Here is a 15,495-nt window from a genome sequence, read left to right as displayed (position 1 = left end):
TGTAATAGCCAAAAAAGTTACAAAGAAAGCAGGTCGTGAGTTTCAAATGATGATATGGTGTAAAAAGAAGATTTTATGCAGAATGTGATTTGAGAAATGAAGCTAAGATGGAACCAGAATGAATTATTTGCCAAAAATGTCAGCAGAATTGATGAACTCTCAATTTTTGCTGTAGAAGGTTGTGAGCTGAAATTAATATTTCATTATCACATTGTTGTTGTTGTGGTCTTCAGTGCAGAGACTGGTTTGATGCAGCTCTCCCTGCTGTTCTATCCTGTGCAAGCTTCTTCATCTCCCAGTACCTATTGCAACCTACATCCTTCTGAATCTGCTTAGTGTATTCATCTCTTGGTCTTCCTCTATGATTTTTACCCTCCACACTGCTTTCCAATACTAAATTGGTGATCCCTTGATGCCTCAGAATATGTCCTACCAACTGATCCCTTCTTCTAGTCAAGTTGTGCCACAAACTCCTCTTCTCCCCAATTCTATTCAATACCTCCTCATTAGTTATGTGATCTACCCATCTAATCTTCAGCATTCTTCTGTAGCACCACATTTCGAAAGCTTCTATTCTCTTCTTGTCCAAACTAGTTATCGTCCATGTTTCACTTCCAACATAGCTACACTCCATACAAATACTTTCAGAAACGACTTCCTGACACTTAAATCTATACTCGATGTTAACAAATTTCTCTTCTTCAGGAACGCTTTCCTTGCCATTGCCAGTCTACATTTTATATCATCTCTACTTCGACCATCTTCAGTTATGTTGCTCCCCAAATAGCAAAACTCCTTTATTACTTTAAGTATCTCATTTCATAATCCAATTCTCTCAGCATCACCCGACTTAATTTGACTACATTCCATTATCCTCGTTTTGCTTTTGTTGATGTTCATCTTATATCTTCCTTTCAAGAAACTGTCGATTCCATTCAACTGCTCTTCCAAGTCCTTTGCTGTCTCTGACATAATTAAAATGTCATCGGTGAACCTCAAAGTTTTTATTTCTTCTCCATGGATTTTAATACCTACTCCGAATTTTTCTTTTGTTTCTTTTACTGCTTGCTCAATATAGACATTGAATAACATCGGGGAGAGGCTACAACCCTGTCTCACTCCCTTCCCAACCACTGCTTCCCTTCCATGTCCCTCGACTCTTATAACTACCATTTAGTTTCTGTACAAATTGTAAATAGCCTTTTGCTCCCTGTATTTTACCCCTGCCACCTTTAGAATTTGAAAGAGAGTATTCCAGTCAACATTGTCAAAAGCTTTCTCTAAGTCTACAACTGCTAGAAACGTAGGTTTGCCTTTCCTTAATCTTTCTTCTAAGATCAGTTATAGTGTCAGTATTGCCTCACGTGTTCCAACATTTCTACGGAATCCAAACTGATCTTCCCTGAGCTCGGCTTGTACTAGTTTTGCCATTCTTCTGTAAAGAATTCGTGTTAGTATTTTGCAGCTGTGACTTACTAAACTGATAGTTCGGTAATTTTCACATCTATCAACACCTGCTTTCTTTGGGATTGGAATTATTATATTCTTCATGAAGTCTGAGGGTATTTCGCCTGTCTCATACATCTTGCTGACCAGATGGTAGAGTTTTGTCAGGGCTGGCTCTCCCAAGGCTATCAATAGTTGTAATGGAATGTTGTCTACTCCTAGGGCCTTGTTTTTACTTCTATCTTTTAGTGCTTTGTCCAATTCTTCACACAGTATCATATTTCCCATTTCATCTTCATCTACATCCTATTCCATTTCCATAATATTGTCCTCAAGTACATCGCCCTTGTATAGACCTTCTATATACTCCTTCCACCTTTCTGCCTTCCCTTCTTTGCTTAGAACTGGGTTTCCATCCGAGCTCTTGATATTCATACAAGTGGTTCTCTTCTCTCCAAAGGTCTCTTTAATTTTCCTGTAGGCAGTATCTATCTTACCCCTAGTGAGACAAGCCTCTACACCCTTACATTTTTCCTCTAGCCATCCCTGCTTAGCCATTTTGCACTTCCTGTCGATCTCATTTTTGAGACGTTTGTATTCCTTTTTGCCTGCTTCATTTACTGCATTTTTATATTTTCTCCTTTCATCAATTAAATTCAGTATTTCTTCTGTTACCCAAGGGTTTCTATTAGCCCTCGTCTTTTTACCTACTTGATCCTCTGCTGCCTTCACTACTTCATCCCTCAGAGCTACCCATTCTTCTTCTATTGTATTTCTTTCCCCCATTCCTGTCAATTGTTCCCTTATGCTCTCCCTGAAACTCTGTACAACCTCTGAGTTTAGTCACAATATAAACATGAATTCAGTAGATGTCACACACCAATGGCTTATCCTCTTTGCACGTATAGAATGTATTTCTTTAGCATCACAAAGGCAAGTCTTTGAAAATCAAATAAAATTTCCGATGTAATGTTTGGAAAAAAAGTTGGTTTTGAAAACAAATTCAGAAAATGCATCCATTGGCCGAAGAGTTGGGCAATAAATGGCATTGGGTTTAAAATTTATCTATTGTTCATAATACTTTTTATTCACAGTTGATGAAGCTTTTTTATTTGTGTGAGGGAGTAATATTTTGAGTAATGTTTGTTATTGACAAATATTGAATGATATTTTATATGTATCCATAATTTCATTTGCATTAATTTCGCCCAACTCCGGTGTTAAGCGAAGTACATTGCGAATGCACACACTGCAAATTCCCAGCCTGTGTGCAAGTGAATTCAAGTGCGTGAATTCCACATCGCTGTGAACAAGCACCTGTACCAGCCACCTTGCACATGTGCAAGTGCTCATACGTCTGTCATTAACATCGGTAATCTTTGACAACTTCTGCGGATGTTTGCACTCTGTCTGACACACTGCAGGTGCTTGGGGGGCAAGTGGAGAGGCCACATGTTTGCATGTCTTTATCACTTTTCTTCCCCTAAGACACAGAAGTACTGAGTCCTGAGGGAGGTATTGTCGCTGGGAAATTATGACATCACTGTCTCAAAGTCCCGATCTTTTCAAAGTGTCAGGGATACTGCAGTCCTTTCTGTGCCAAGGCTGTGTAGCAACCTTGCCTTTCAGGATACCCAGGTGATGACTTTTGCAGTGTCAGCATAGTCAGAATATGGCTTCTTGTGCAAAAGCACATACCCCCTACCCCTGAGGTTTCTTGTGACCCTCTGCTATGACTTTTTTCTGCTAAGTCAATCATGGGACTCTTCTGCTAGGCTAAGTCTGCAGTTTTTAGGCTTTGTCCAACAGAACTTAAATCTGAAGGGGGTGGGGGCGTGGGAGTGGCAGCTGACCTTCCCAGCATGTGAAGTTGTCGTGTTGCTGGTACATGTCCACCAGGTGATAGCTGTGTGGTTTGGCATTATCATTCATCTCATGGAATTCATGTTCCGCCAATAATTATCTTCTCACATTAAACACCTATCATCATTCCACAACCGCAATACCAAATTAGATACATATAGCATCTTGGCTCTACCTTTACATAACACAAAATCTTTGTCCGTGTCATTCTCCATCTCAGCCATATGACTATGGAACGCACTCCCCCGTGATCTGCGTCTTATCCAGAACCACTCAACACTCAAGAGGCAACTCAAAACTTACATATTAGGGACGGTATAGCCACCATTGTTGTGCCCCTTTCATTCTTTCTTTCTCCTCTCCATCATAGCTTCGAATTTTACCATTCTATTTCTCTTCCTCTAACCTAGCTACCTCTTCTATATCTCTTTCACCCCATTCTACCGTCTTATGTCTCTGCTCAATGTGAATAACTCACAAGCTGCAAGAACATAACGAGAAAATTCCCAACTACCAATAGGACTGACATTCATAAAAGAAAAATATGTTTACTTTCATATACATAGTCATTACTATTATTATTATTATTATTATTAATTGTTATAATTTTGAAACTTCCTGGCAGATTAAAACGGTGTGCCGGACCGAGTCTCAAACTCGGGACCTTTGCCTTTCGCGCGCAAGTGCTCTACCAACTGAGCTACTGTGCTTGGGTAGCTCAGTTGGTAGAGCACTTGCGCGCGAAAGGCAAAGGTCCCGAGTTCGAGTCTCGGTCCGGCACACCGTTTTAATCTGCCAGGAAGTTTCGTATCAGCGCACACTCCACTGTAGAGTGAAAATTTCATTCTGTTATAATTTTTTTATTGTTATAATTATCCGTGTACTAATGTTGTAATCTCTATTTTTTTTTTCTTTAACATTAATACTGTATAACACGTGGTATGTCCATAATGTTCTGTACAAACTGAAATTCGTTCAATCTGAGTATGCCTGGTTAGGTGTAAGAGAGGGCCTGAAGGCCCTAATCTTGCCAGGTAAAATAAATGCATAAATAAATATATACTATGAGAAAATGCATATAACAATGTGCTATGTTTTACAAAAAACAACATTGCCAGCTGCCCTTCAACTACTGGCAAGTGTGTGTCAAGGGATACATCATATTACAGTATGTTGAGAATTGCATTGCAAACTGGTGAGTGAGGAGATTCAGAGGCAAGACTCTGGACTTGCATTCAGAACAATGGCAGTTCTGTTCTATTTTTGGCCAAACAGATTTAGGTTTTTTGTGGTTTTCCACAAATCACCTAAGGGAATATCAGAATGGTTCTCTTGAAAAAGAGTACAGCCAATTTCCCTCTCAGTCCCTCCCCATTCCAACCTTTCCTCCATCTCTGATGATCTCTTCATCAAGATAACATTGAACTTTAATACTGTTCCTATGCTCTCCAAGCTGAACTGTGATTTCCTGAGAACAGGGCGACAAGCCAATATTCCTGGATCCACTCGTGGCAGGCAAGGCACGATATTCTCCTGCCCATGCTGTGCTTTTGTTTAAGGGGATTTCATTGATGATGTTGACAAGCATCCAGAGGAATTTCAAGAACCTGTTAATGCATAGTTTGATGGCAATTGTGTAACTTAGGGACTGGCATGAGGTTTCCAGCCCGGTCAGGTCCTATGATGGGTGACTGTATTTAATCAGTTAGGGCAGCAGTGATGTTACTAGTGCTCAGCCATAGTTTATCATTAACCTTGCCCATATGCTGTTAAATGTTTCCTCTCTGCTGAAAATTTCTCATAAAAAGAAACTATAGGTGGTAGACTTCTCTTTTTTTTTTCACTTTGTTCTGACTGACCAACCTCTAATCCGCCCATGATCTGTCTGTGTATAATGTCATCCAGATGTGTTTCTTCTACCATCCTACTTCAGTGGCACCTAGAACAACTATATCCAACAAGCCTGCCCATGCTTACTGTTGTAGGAACACCAAGCAGTTTAAGATAGACATGCCATATTTGTCACGTTTGTCCCACTACCGTTCAGTAACCCAGTTTCCCAAAATATTATTTATCTATGGATATGAGCTAGCAATCAAAGAATTGTATGCAAAATCAGGTAGTAGGTGCTTTTAGGAAGAATAGTACCTTATCTTCAGGTCTTCCCAGTGAGTGTTTATTTGCACATTTAACTTATTCTTTCACATTTTCAGGTAAAAGTGGTTCTGGACGAAGCACCATTGCGAAGATGCTATGCAATGAAGTAAAGGAATCACCATATTATATTCATGTTGTGGAACTTTGCTGCAAGCATTTGAGAGGTTTGTGAGCAGCATGCAAGAATTATTTTCTAAATTCTTTTGTTCAAAAGCATACGTGGATCTCAATAATTTCTCTGTGGATTTCATTCTGTTGTTTATTTTGCTGTCAAATGTTTCACAAGATGTGTCTAACAAATGTCTTCTATCATGGAATGAGTGTTATTTCTGTGTACCTTTGATGCATCAGTGCATTTTTAAAGCTTATCCCCATTGTAAATGAAAAATTTGTTGAAATTAATTATTGTAATAAATTGGAAATTGTGGCCACATAATACATTGATGTACAACAGTGGGCCAGTATGTACACTTTTTCATTAATTATTCTACACAGTTAATTGTTGAATGAGTAACTGTATATGTGTATTTGAGCTCATAAAATTGTATGAAAATATTTGACATAGATTGGAAGGGTGGTCATGGAGGAGGGTAGGAGGGATGGATCCATGGCAGGCAGTTCTACTGTCATAACTGAGATATGTGATATGTATGCTGTTGGTAGTAATTCATTTCCAAGGCATTTGTTGTGACAATCATGATTTGAGGTGGAAGTAGAGTTTACATGATGGAGATGTGTTATGAGATATAGCAGTAGACCTTTGAATTTCATTGGGTCTACTATGTTGTGTGAAAAATAATCTACAGCTTCAAAAACTGGGTGTGTGAGACATTCAGTTTGAATTTGGCATGTCATATGTTGCACAAATTATAAGAACTGTTGAATGAAGTGGTAAAAAACACTTGTTACACTTGACTAAAGCAACCAACAAAATAAGCTGTCAACAAACACTGCCTCACCTGTGAACATGGAATGAAATGTAAAAATACGAGCATTGAGTTGCAGACAATGAATTTCTGGAGCAGTGCAATAAAAAGAGGCAACTGAGATTAAAGTTATAGATAATTTAATCAAAAATGACAGAGGCTTTAGCTTAAGTAATATGGATTCCTGCACTCATTTTACTTCAGTTACATCAAACAACATTGTTGTGTTATTAGGTAAATGCTTATTAAGTGACTTCTTAGTGAAGGGTTTTGCCTTGTGACATTTTTCTTACTTAAACATGTTTATGTTTTGGTACAGCCTTGCTGTTGGATTTCAATTTGTTTATTGTCCTGTTCCATTTGTCAACAAATTGCTAGGGTGGTGAGCAGCATGTACCATTCACAGCCTGGTTGGAGTCCAAACAATCAGTGATGAAATCTGCATTCAACACTTGATGAAAACAGCTGAAGAAATTGTCAAGATATTGTGTAGAGAGAAAATCACAACCCAACATCAAACCCAAAAACTTGTAAACCAAAACTGAAAACTTTGTTGAGGTTTCAGAAATGCCCAGTTTAGTGCTAGCTGAGGCTGGGAGGGAGAGTCAGCATGGGGACAGGAAAGGAGTATGATATGTGTGAACTCACCCTGGGGTGAAGTGGAGATGAATGAGATGGAGGAGTAGTTTTCGGAGGGTGGAGGAGTTGGACGATGGAGTAGATGAACAGAGAGAGAATGTAGAGAGGAGAGTCTAGTATATAGAGTATAGAGCAGATGAAAGGTGAGAGGGAGGGGGTGGAGGAGCAGGGCAGGAGGTGGTGTGGGACAGGGGCTAGTGGAGCTGAAGCCAGGAAGCTTCTGGTACCGAAGGTTATATTGTATTGACCCATCTTTATAATTCAGAGAAGGTGGCATTGGAGGGAAAGTGAAATCCACATGACACTGTTGTGAAGAAGCCATTGATATCAAGCTTCCTATGCTTAGCAGCATGTTCCACCACTGGTAGTCAAATCTGTTCTTAGCTACAGTTTGACAATGGCCAGCTGGTTGATAGTCGTGGCCATATAAAAGGTACAAGAGTTAATATAAAGACAACGGCAGAAGGAAGTAAAGAAAGTTATTGAAATGTTTGGTAATTTTGTGACATTATCTGTGTTCAGTGGTTTTATTTGTCTTTTAGATTATTTTAGTTTTTGTCAAAAATGCAAGGAATTGAACATCTTTTGCTCCTTTGCTTGACACAAACGGTGATGCAAAATTAAACAGTGCAAATTATATTCAGAGTGAAACTGAAAAAAAGGTGAAAGCTTCTGTAAATGTTCCAAGTACCAGTAGTCATGGATTTACATATCATTTCGATTGTAGTAAAAAGAAAAGTGAAAAATGATCACAGTAAAAAAAAAAAATAAGTACTGTAAAAATAGGCTTGAGTACTTAAGCAAATTCAGATAGTAATATTGTGAAAGCTGTTTGCTAGACTAATTTTTAGCTTTTTCCACTTAACTTGATTTTTTCATTTACAGTTGTTTTTATTCCTGGAAAATCTTCTTTATTTAGATTTGGAAAGTGTCTGAAATGTAGCATTTAAAGCCCTAAATCAAGCTTCTAATTTTTAAAATTTTCCCTCCTCTTTATTTGCCATGCGATTACTGAAAGTCGCTTCTCGAGGTTGGCAACTGTGGTAGTACCTCATCTGTGAAGGCCCTGGTAGGACTTTCAGTGTACTTAGCAAGAAATAGCTCAGCTGCTTGTCACTGTGGATGCACCAAGTGCGGGTGGCCAGACCATAAGAGAGAGACTTTTTAGGGTGTAAGGAATGACAGTTATCAAAGCGTAGGTGCTATTGATAATTAATGGGTTTGATATGGATGAATGTTCTTATGGAGGTATTGTAGAGTTGGAGATCCACAGCCAAGAAGGTGAAACATGGGGCTGAGGAAGACTGGGTGAAGCTCACATTGAAGAGAAGGTGTTGAAACAGTGGAGGGTGAGGACTGAGTATCTTGGCTCTGAGTCCAGATCATGAAGATATGATGAGAGAACCTAGACCAGAAAAGCGGTTTAGATGTTACGTGGCTTGGAAGATTTCTTCTGCATGGCCCATAAATAGGTTGCCATATGAGTTCTCAGTGCCTTTCAATGGATTTGTTTCTGGGTTTCATCTTGAAGAAGTGGTAGTTATGAGTAAGGATGTAGTTGGCTAGACTGCCTTCTGAGAGTACCTTACATTCAACCTGGCCTCACCTTCTTTTCTCACCTCCATTCTCAAAAATACAAACTTCTTTGTCAGAGGAAAGAACATCAATTCACAATGATAAAAAAATCCAAATCTGAACACTCCTCGACCTCACTGTGTGCTACATATGTTGCGTGATTTCCTGCACCTTAATGAATTGATTGGTGGCACATTCATTCATCTGTCCCATTCTAGTACTACTTCCCAGCTCTCATTTCCCCTTATGCCGTCTCCCCACTGCATTTCTCCTCTCATCCACCCTGCCATTCACAACCCATCACTCCAGTCAAGCTACAGTCCTGGGACAAGGTAGATGATTTAGACTATGGAACCACGTGTTTGTATGTGTGGGTGTGGGTATGAGTGGGTGGGTGGATGGATGGATGGGTGGGTGGGTGGGTGGCTGGCTGGCTGGCTGGCTGGCTGGCTGGCTGGCTGGCTGGCTGGCTGGCTGGCTAGCTAGCTGAGTGCCTGCATGCATGCACACATATGTGCCCTGTGATAGAGCATCAGAAACCCTCTCTCACCCAAGAGGAATGAAGAGTAAGTTTCACTGTATCATATGTGATGAAGATGTTATAAATGAGGCATAAAATGAGGTAGGACAAGGATGAGGATAAATTTTGGTCATATCCTTTTCAAAGAAATCGTCTCGGTATTTGTTGTAATTGATTTAATAAAAACATTTAAAACCTAATCCTCATGATGAGATGTGGATTTGAATCGTACACATTTTAAATTCAAATCCAGTGTTGTAACCATTCATGTTATTTCATGTTGTTCTAACCAGGAACACTAGAAAACACAGGCTGTAAAATAGACGCAATTTATTGGGTCACACAGCGACATCAACAAGAATACCATGAACGTAGTTTACCCATCTCGGACACATTTAACAGCCAGGGGCCCAAGGCCCTTGCCTGCCCTTATAAAGAGGCTGTCCACATCAGGTGTTGCTGGTGTAGTGCTGTGTACACGTGGTGGACCTGATGGAGGTGGTCGGTGAGCAGGCTGGCTCAGGTAGTTGAAGAGTTGAAGCCGTACCGTTTGAATGTCAATGTGCACTAGCTTGCTGTTGTGACCCAACATATGACCACTATAGGCAGTCGGTGACATAACCATTGCGATGCCATCCACGATGCTGTGACCAAAGAGGCGTCTCTGGCATCAGTGGCAGTGCTGAGAGGGCAAAAGTGCAAGAAGTCCGTGATACAACTGGACCAGCACCTACATATGAAAGTGAATAGGATGAGGTCATCCCCGCCAACTGCAAAGCCCAGGGTTAGCCGTGGACAGGATCAGCGACGGGGGGATAGAAGCCATCGTGACACTGGAGTTCACAACAATGGTACTGCCATGGGTAGCAGACAGTGGACTGGAGAGGGGAGGCTCTGATGATGGAGACCTGGCTTTCACCTTGGCTGGTGGTGGTGCTTGCTCACTGCAGTGTCAGATGCTGCAGGAAACAAACTTCTGTCTGTGTTGACAACCTCAACCAATGGAGTAGACACAACCTGCGGGGTAGCCAGGGCTGCCAAAGAGCAAGGCATCAGGCTCATGGCCCAAGGAGAAGGCTTGTCCCCATCCTGGGATGTAATTGCTCCAGTGGCATGCCACGATTTGATCTTCGGAGCGACCCATGAAGATGAAGTGACCCTGCTGTCTGTGGACGATGGTCAGAATCCGAATGCTTTGACTCGAACTGGTATACCGGGCACAAAAGTCATCAAAAGCAGTGTTGCTGGGGGACAGCTGCCCAGCAGCAAGAGATTGAGCAGTGTCTGTGGCTGACAACCATGCAAGAGCTAACTGGGACACTTGGCCCCAACTAGCGTCATTGTTAAGGACTTAAAAAGAGTAAAAAATTGAAATCCTCGCAGCCAATAAATATTCGACATATTAGTGCATCTGTGTCTTATATGTTCGAACAAGGTGTTTTGTCTTGCCAGTCAACTATGGATGGAAGATAGGTGCCTTGATGTAATGAAAGGCATTGTGCATGCAGAAGTCCTTGAAATATTTTACCCCAAACTGAGGGCCATTGTCTGAAACCGTGGTGCAAGACAAGCCTTCTGCGGAGAATACCTTTGAAGGGCTTTGACAGTTGTATCTGCTGCCACAGGTACACAACATATGCCATAAGGAAAATGAGATAAAGCAGCAATTGCCAGTAACTGGAAAGTATTGAGAGAGAGAGAGAGAGAGAGAGAGAGAGAGAGAGAGAGAGAGAGAGAGAGAGAGAGAGAGAGAGAGACCAGTGAAAGTAATGTAGGCTGTTTCCTGAGGCTGTGTATGGGCCGGCAGTGGTGAAAATACAGTACGCAAGACCGCCTGCTGACCCGAACACTTGCGGCTGCCTGCAAAAAGGAGTTCCACCTCCTGAATGATGCCTGGCCCTAATACATGGGTGGTGCACTGACAGTTTTGTGTGAGAGATAGCCCCAGCGATCCTGATGTAATAAGGAGACGTTCTCCTGCCACAGAGCTGCTAGAACCATGATGCAGACCATAAACCCTACTGTTGATAGGAGAATAATGCCATCCAAGAGGGAGAGGTGGTGGGACAACACAATAATAATTCTGAAGCTTGTCTGATACTGACCCTTCAGATGGTCGGGCTATCCATGTTGCCTCGTGTTTACTACCTGCTGGGGCATTGGATCTGCTGCCACAAAGAGGCAATACAGGAACTAGTGACAGGGAATCCATGCACTGTGTGCCTCGCCTCTGTATGCATTTGAAAACAGAGAACTTCCTCCTGATCAAATAAGGGGTCAAAGAAAATGGGTAGCCAGGACAGACCATCAACATTTGCATGTTGCATTTTGGGACGAAAATGGGTCTCAAGATTGAACAGAGCAAGAACAGAGCCCAAAATTGAAGACAATGAGTGGCTTTATCTGTTAAGGACACTGACTGGCTAAACAGGGAACCAAGGGCTTACAGTTGGTAATTAAATCAAATTTTGCAGCATCTGAAAACACATTAAATTTTTTATGGCATAGACCATAGCAAGATTATCTTTTTCCACATGAGAATAATGTTGCTGAGCTTAGTTGTGTTTTTGATGAAAAGGCAGTAGGTTGTTTGGAATTGTGTGAATGACAATGGGTCAGGACCATCCCGACACCGTACTGAGATGTATCAGTTTCCAGGATCAGATGCTTGCTGAGTTGAAATGTTGCAAGACACGGCATGGAGCAAAGACTATCCTTAAGATCACAAAGGGATGGTCACAGGCTGTAGACCAAAAAAAGGAGCACTTTTCTGAAGCAACGTGTGAAAGGGGTGGGTGATAGTAACTGCTCTGGCAAAAAACATGAGAGAGTACACCACTCTGGCAAGGAATGCCTCAAGTTCACATAGATTAGACTGATGGGGCAAAGCTATAATAGTGGCAACATGTTATTCCATGCTCTTCTGGAAAATTTCATGGCCCAGATAAACAGTGGGAGGCCGGAAAAAGTGAGACTTAATGACGTTGTGTTTGAGTTGCAGAGGGAGCCTGTGTGTTAATAGTGACCCTGAAGTCACCATAGAGCTGAAGCTGACTGGATGGATTCTTTACAATCACTAAGGGTGCAGTCCATTCACTTGGGGAAATGTCTAATCAGTCCCAATGATTTTAAGCAATCCAGCTCCATCATAACCTGGTCGTGTAAAGCTACAGGCACCGGCGGTGCCAGAGGTTTTGAGGGTGATGTCTACTGTGAAAGTGTTTGCCCAACTTAACCCTGGGGCAAACTGATCTGAAAACTCAGAACAGTTTGTGAGAAGCCACTTGTTCTGACACCAGATGCACTGCATCCACAGTAGAAAAACCAAAAGTAACAAAGGCATCTGACCTAATCAGATTTCCAGTACTCACATAATTAACCAGCAAGTACATAATGGAACCAACAACTGACTTGTAAATTGTGTCGGTCATGAATTGGCTGAGACTATGAATTTGCGATTTGTTAAGGCTTACCAATTGACACTCAATGTAAGCCAGTTGTGGGGGTCCTAGCCTGGCATACATCTGTGAATTGAGTAGGGACCTATGTTGACTTGTAGGGCTAATGGATTATCTACCACCCAAACTTCAATGAAAAGTCTGTTCTGACCTACAGATAGTGGCAAACATGGCAATACAAGAGTATGAATATATGTATACTGATGTCCACTGATTCCTGCAATTTCTGGACGCAAGTTCATTAGAACTTTGTATTCCATATCCTCTCATCATTCAAGCCTTAGAGCTTGTACAAGGTGGAAAAAATCACCCTGTATATAGCGCACCGTAAAGAAATCTTAACCTGCTTTTGAAGCGGCCTGGCTTGCTCTTACTTCATCTATTTAATTCTAAAAGAGATGTTATAATACTTTGAGATTTCAGTATCAACTTTCTAACACACAGTAGTGGGAAGTGAGATCTGGAAAATTTGATGTACACTTACAACCTTGTCCCAGTGGTGAATTTTCCCACCAGAGTAACTTCTAATTCAAGCATCGTATTTGTAGGACCAAAGGAATCTGGGAAGCATCACCATTAGTAAAATACTGAATGGCCCCTCTCATCATGATGATCAGAGACTTACCGTTCATAATATGATTACTTGCCAGAATAAAACTGAGCCACAGTGGAAGGTAGTCAGGCCCATAAATGATGAAACAGTTAAGGACTTTGTCATGCCTCCAAAATGTAAATTGGATCACATACACTATAAAACAGATGTCAGTTCCAAATATAATTTGTTTAGCAATGAAATTGCATCATTATTTGAAGTTTCCTTCTCAAAAAAGGTTTACAAGAATCGACCCAAAGAAATCACAAGAAAGTCATGGATCACAAAGAGGATAAGGATATCCTGCAAACACAAATGTGAATTGTAGATAACAGCAAAATATTCAGAAAATTCTGCCCAAATAAATCATTATAAAAAGTACTGTAAAATATTAAGAAAAGTAATTAAACACTCAGAAAGTTCATATTTTAACACCAAAATCAATCACTCCTGTAAAAAAATCAAAACAATGTGGGACATAATCAGGAGTGTGGCAGGTGTCAACAGTGCCAATAAACATCTAGACTTTGTTTTAAATATTGATAATGAACATATAAGCCATCAAGAGATAGTTACCAAAACCTTCAACAACAGCTTCATAAGTGCTCCTGCACAAATAGGTTGCAATGGCTCTTTAGAAAGTGCCATGGACATACTAAAGCACCATTTTCCCAATCCACAAAGTGAAATAAATGCATCCTCCATAACCAGAAAGGAGGCAAAGAAAACCATTGCATCATTTAAAAACAAAGGATCATCAGATGTAGAATATATTTCCAGTAAACTACTAAAATGCTGCTCTTATCAACTACACAAAGATTTAACCCACATATTTAATGCCTCTAAGTGTCAGGGTGTCTTCCCAGATGGAATGAAGCTTGCTATAGTGAATCCACTCCATAAAAAGGGAGACCCAATGGATGTCACTAACGATCATTCCATCTCTCTTTTGACCGCTTTTGCAGAAGTTCTTGAAACATTACTGCATTCCAGAATTGTGAGGCACCTTGAAAATTTTAACATATTCAGTGATAGACAGTTTGGTTTCTGAAAAGGTATATCCACTAATGTACAATATTTTTGTTCACAAAAAACATATTGAAATCCCTTAACAACAATAATAATAATAATAATAATAATAATGAAATGAAACCAGTTGGAAACTTTTGAGATCTCTCTAAGGTGTTCAGCTGTGTGGATCACAAAATACTTATCAAAAAAGGAAGGCACTATTGCATCTTAGGGGCAGTGGGAAACTCGCTACAATCTTACCTAAATGATAGAATGCAGATGGTAGTTCTTGATAAGAGCAGGTTAGAAGGGAAGGAGATGGAGTAAAACTGGGGCACTGTACTCCATGGAATCCCTCAGGCATCAGTCCTTGGTCCACTGCTGTTTCTGTTTTACCTAAATGAACTACCCTTGTCATATAAAACATTCAAGTTTACTATGTTTGCCACTGATACTAGTGCTGTGATAAACAACAAACAGTCCACTGACATAGAAGCTGAAGTCAACAAATTACTTTTAAAACTCTTAACCTGGTTCAGAGTAAACTCAGTAACAGTAAACCTGAGCAGAACCAGTTGCATCCACCTCAGTTTTGATGACAATGTCCCAAAAGAGACTCCTGTTTTACATGACAATCGGCAAATACAAAGACTATGTAGCATGGAATTCGTAGGTCTCTCATAGACGGTAGGGTCAGCTGGGAACATCATACCCTCTAAACCATAAAACGTTTGTCCTCTGCTACTTTTGCCATTAGCACAATCTCACAAATTGGAGATATCAGTGTCACAAAATATGCTTATTTTGGGTACTTCCTTTCCGTCATGTGCTATGGAATTACCCTCTGGGGCAATTCATCTTCATCAAAGAAAATCTTCTTGTAATGGAAAAAGGTGGTCTGAATAATGTGTAGAGTACACGCGAGAATCTCCTACCATAATCTGTTCAAGAAGCTTGGTATACTTACTATGACTTTCCAATAGATCTACTTGATAATGAGTTTTGTGGTAGACAATCCTGCCCACTATGAAACCAACCAAATGTTCCATTATCACAACACAAGAAGGAATGATGACCTTCATTGTGAACAAAAAATCTAAATCGGGTGTAGAAAGTGTACACCACTTCAGTGTTAAAGTTTTTATTCACTGCCAATTCCATGTCTGTATTTGTAAAGTAGCTACTATGTCTTATGAAAATACATCTGTATATTTTTTAAGTCATTCCACATCCTAGTGTGTCACGCATTAAAGGATCTAAGGAATATGTATATGGATGAATAAAGTAAATAAAATAAATACCTAAAAT

The 15,495-nt window shown here is 40.4% G+C and overlaps 1 protein-coding gene across 3 annotated transcripts in view; it reads left to right on the top strand.

Annotated features, from left to right (window-relative positions):
- The window catches only part of LOC126457520 (peroxisome biogenesis factor 1), a 385,437-nt gene that overhangs the window by 99,828 nt on the left and 270,114 nt on the right, over nt 1-15,495 (top strand). For all 3 annotated transcript variants that reach the window (XM_050093859.1, XM_050093858.1, XM_050093860.1), the window contains one exon: nt 5,523-5,630. In XM_050093859.1, the coding sequence (XP_049949816.1) occupies nt 5,523-5,630 (108 nt within the window). The remainder of the gene's footprint in view (nt 1-5,522; nt 5,631-15,495) is intronic.

Source organism: Schistocerca serialis, chromosome 2 (genome assembly GCF_023864345.2).
Source record: "Schistocerca serialis cubense isolate TAMUIC-IGC-003099 chromosome 2, iqSchSeri2.2, whole genome shotgun sequence".
Classification (NCBI taxonomy): domain Eukaryota; kingdom Metazoa; phylum Arthropoda; class Insecta; order Orthoptera; family Acrididae; genus Schistocerca; species Schistocerca serialis.
The sequence above is the reverse complement of the archived record's forward strand: the minus strand, read 5'-3'. Positions and strand labels throughout refer to the sequence as shown.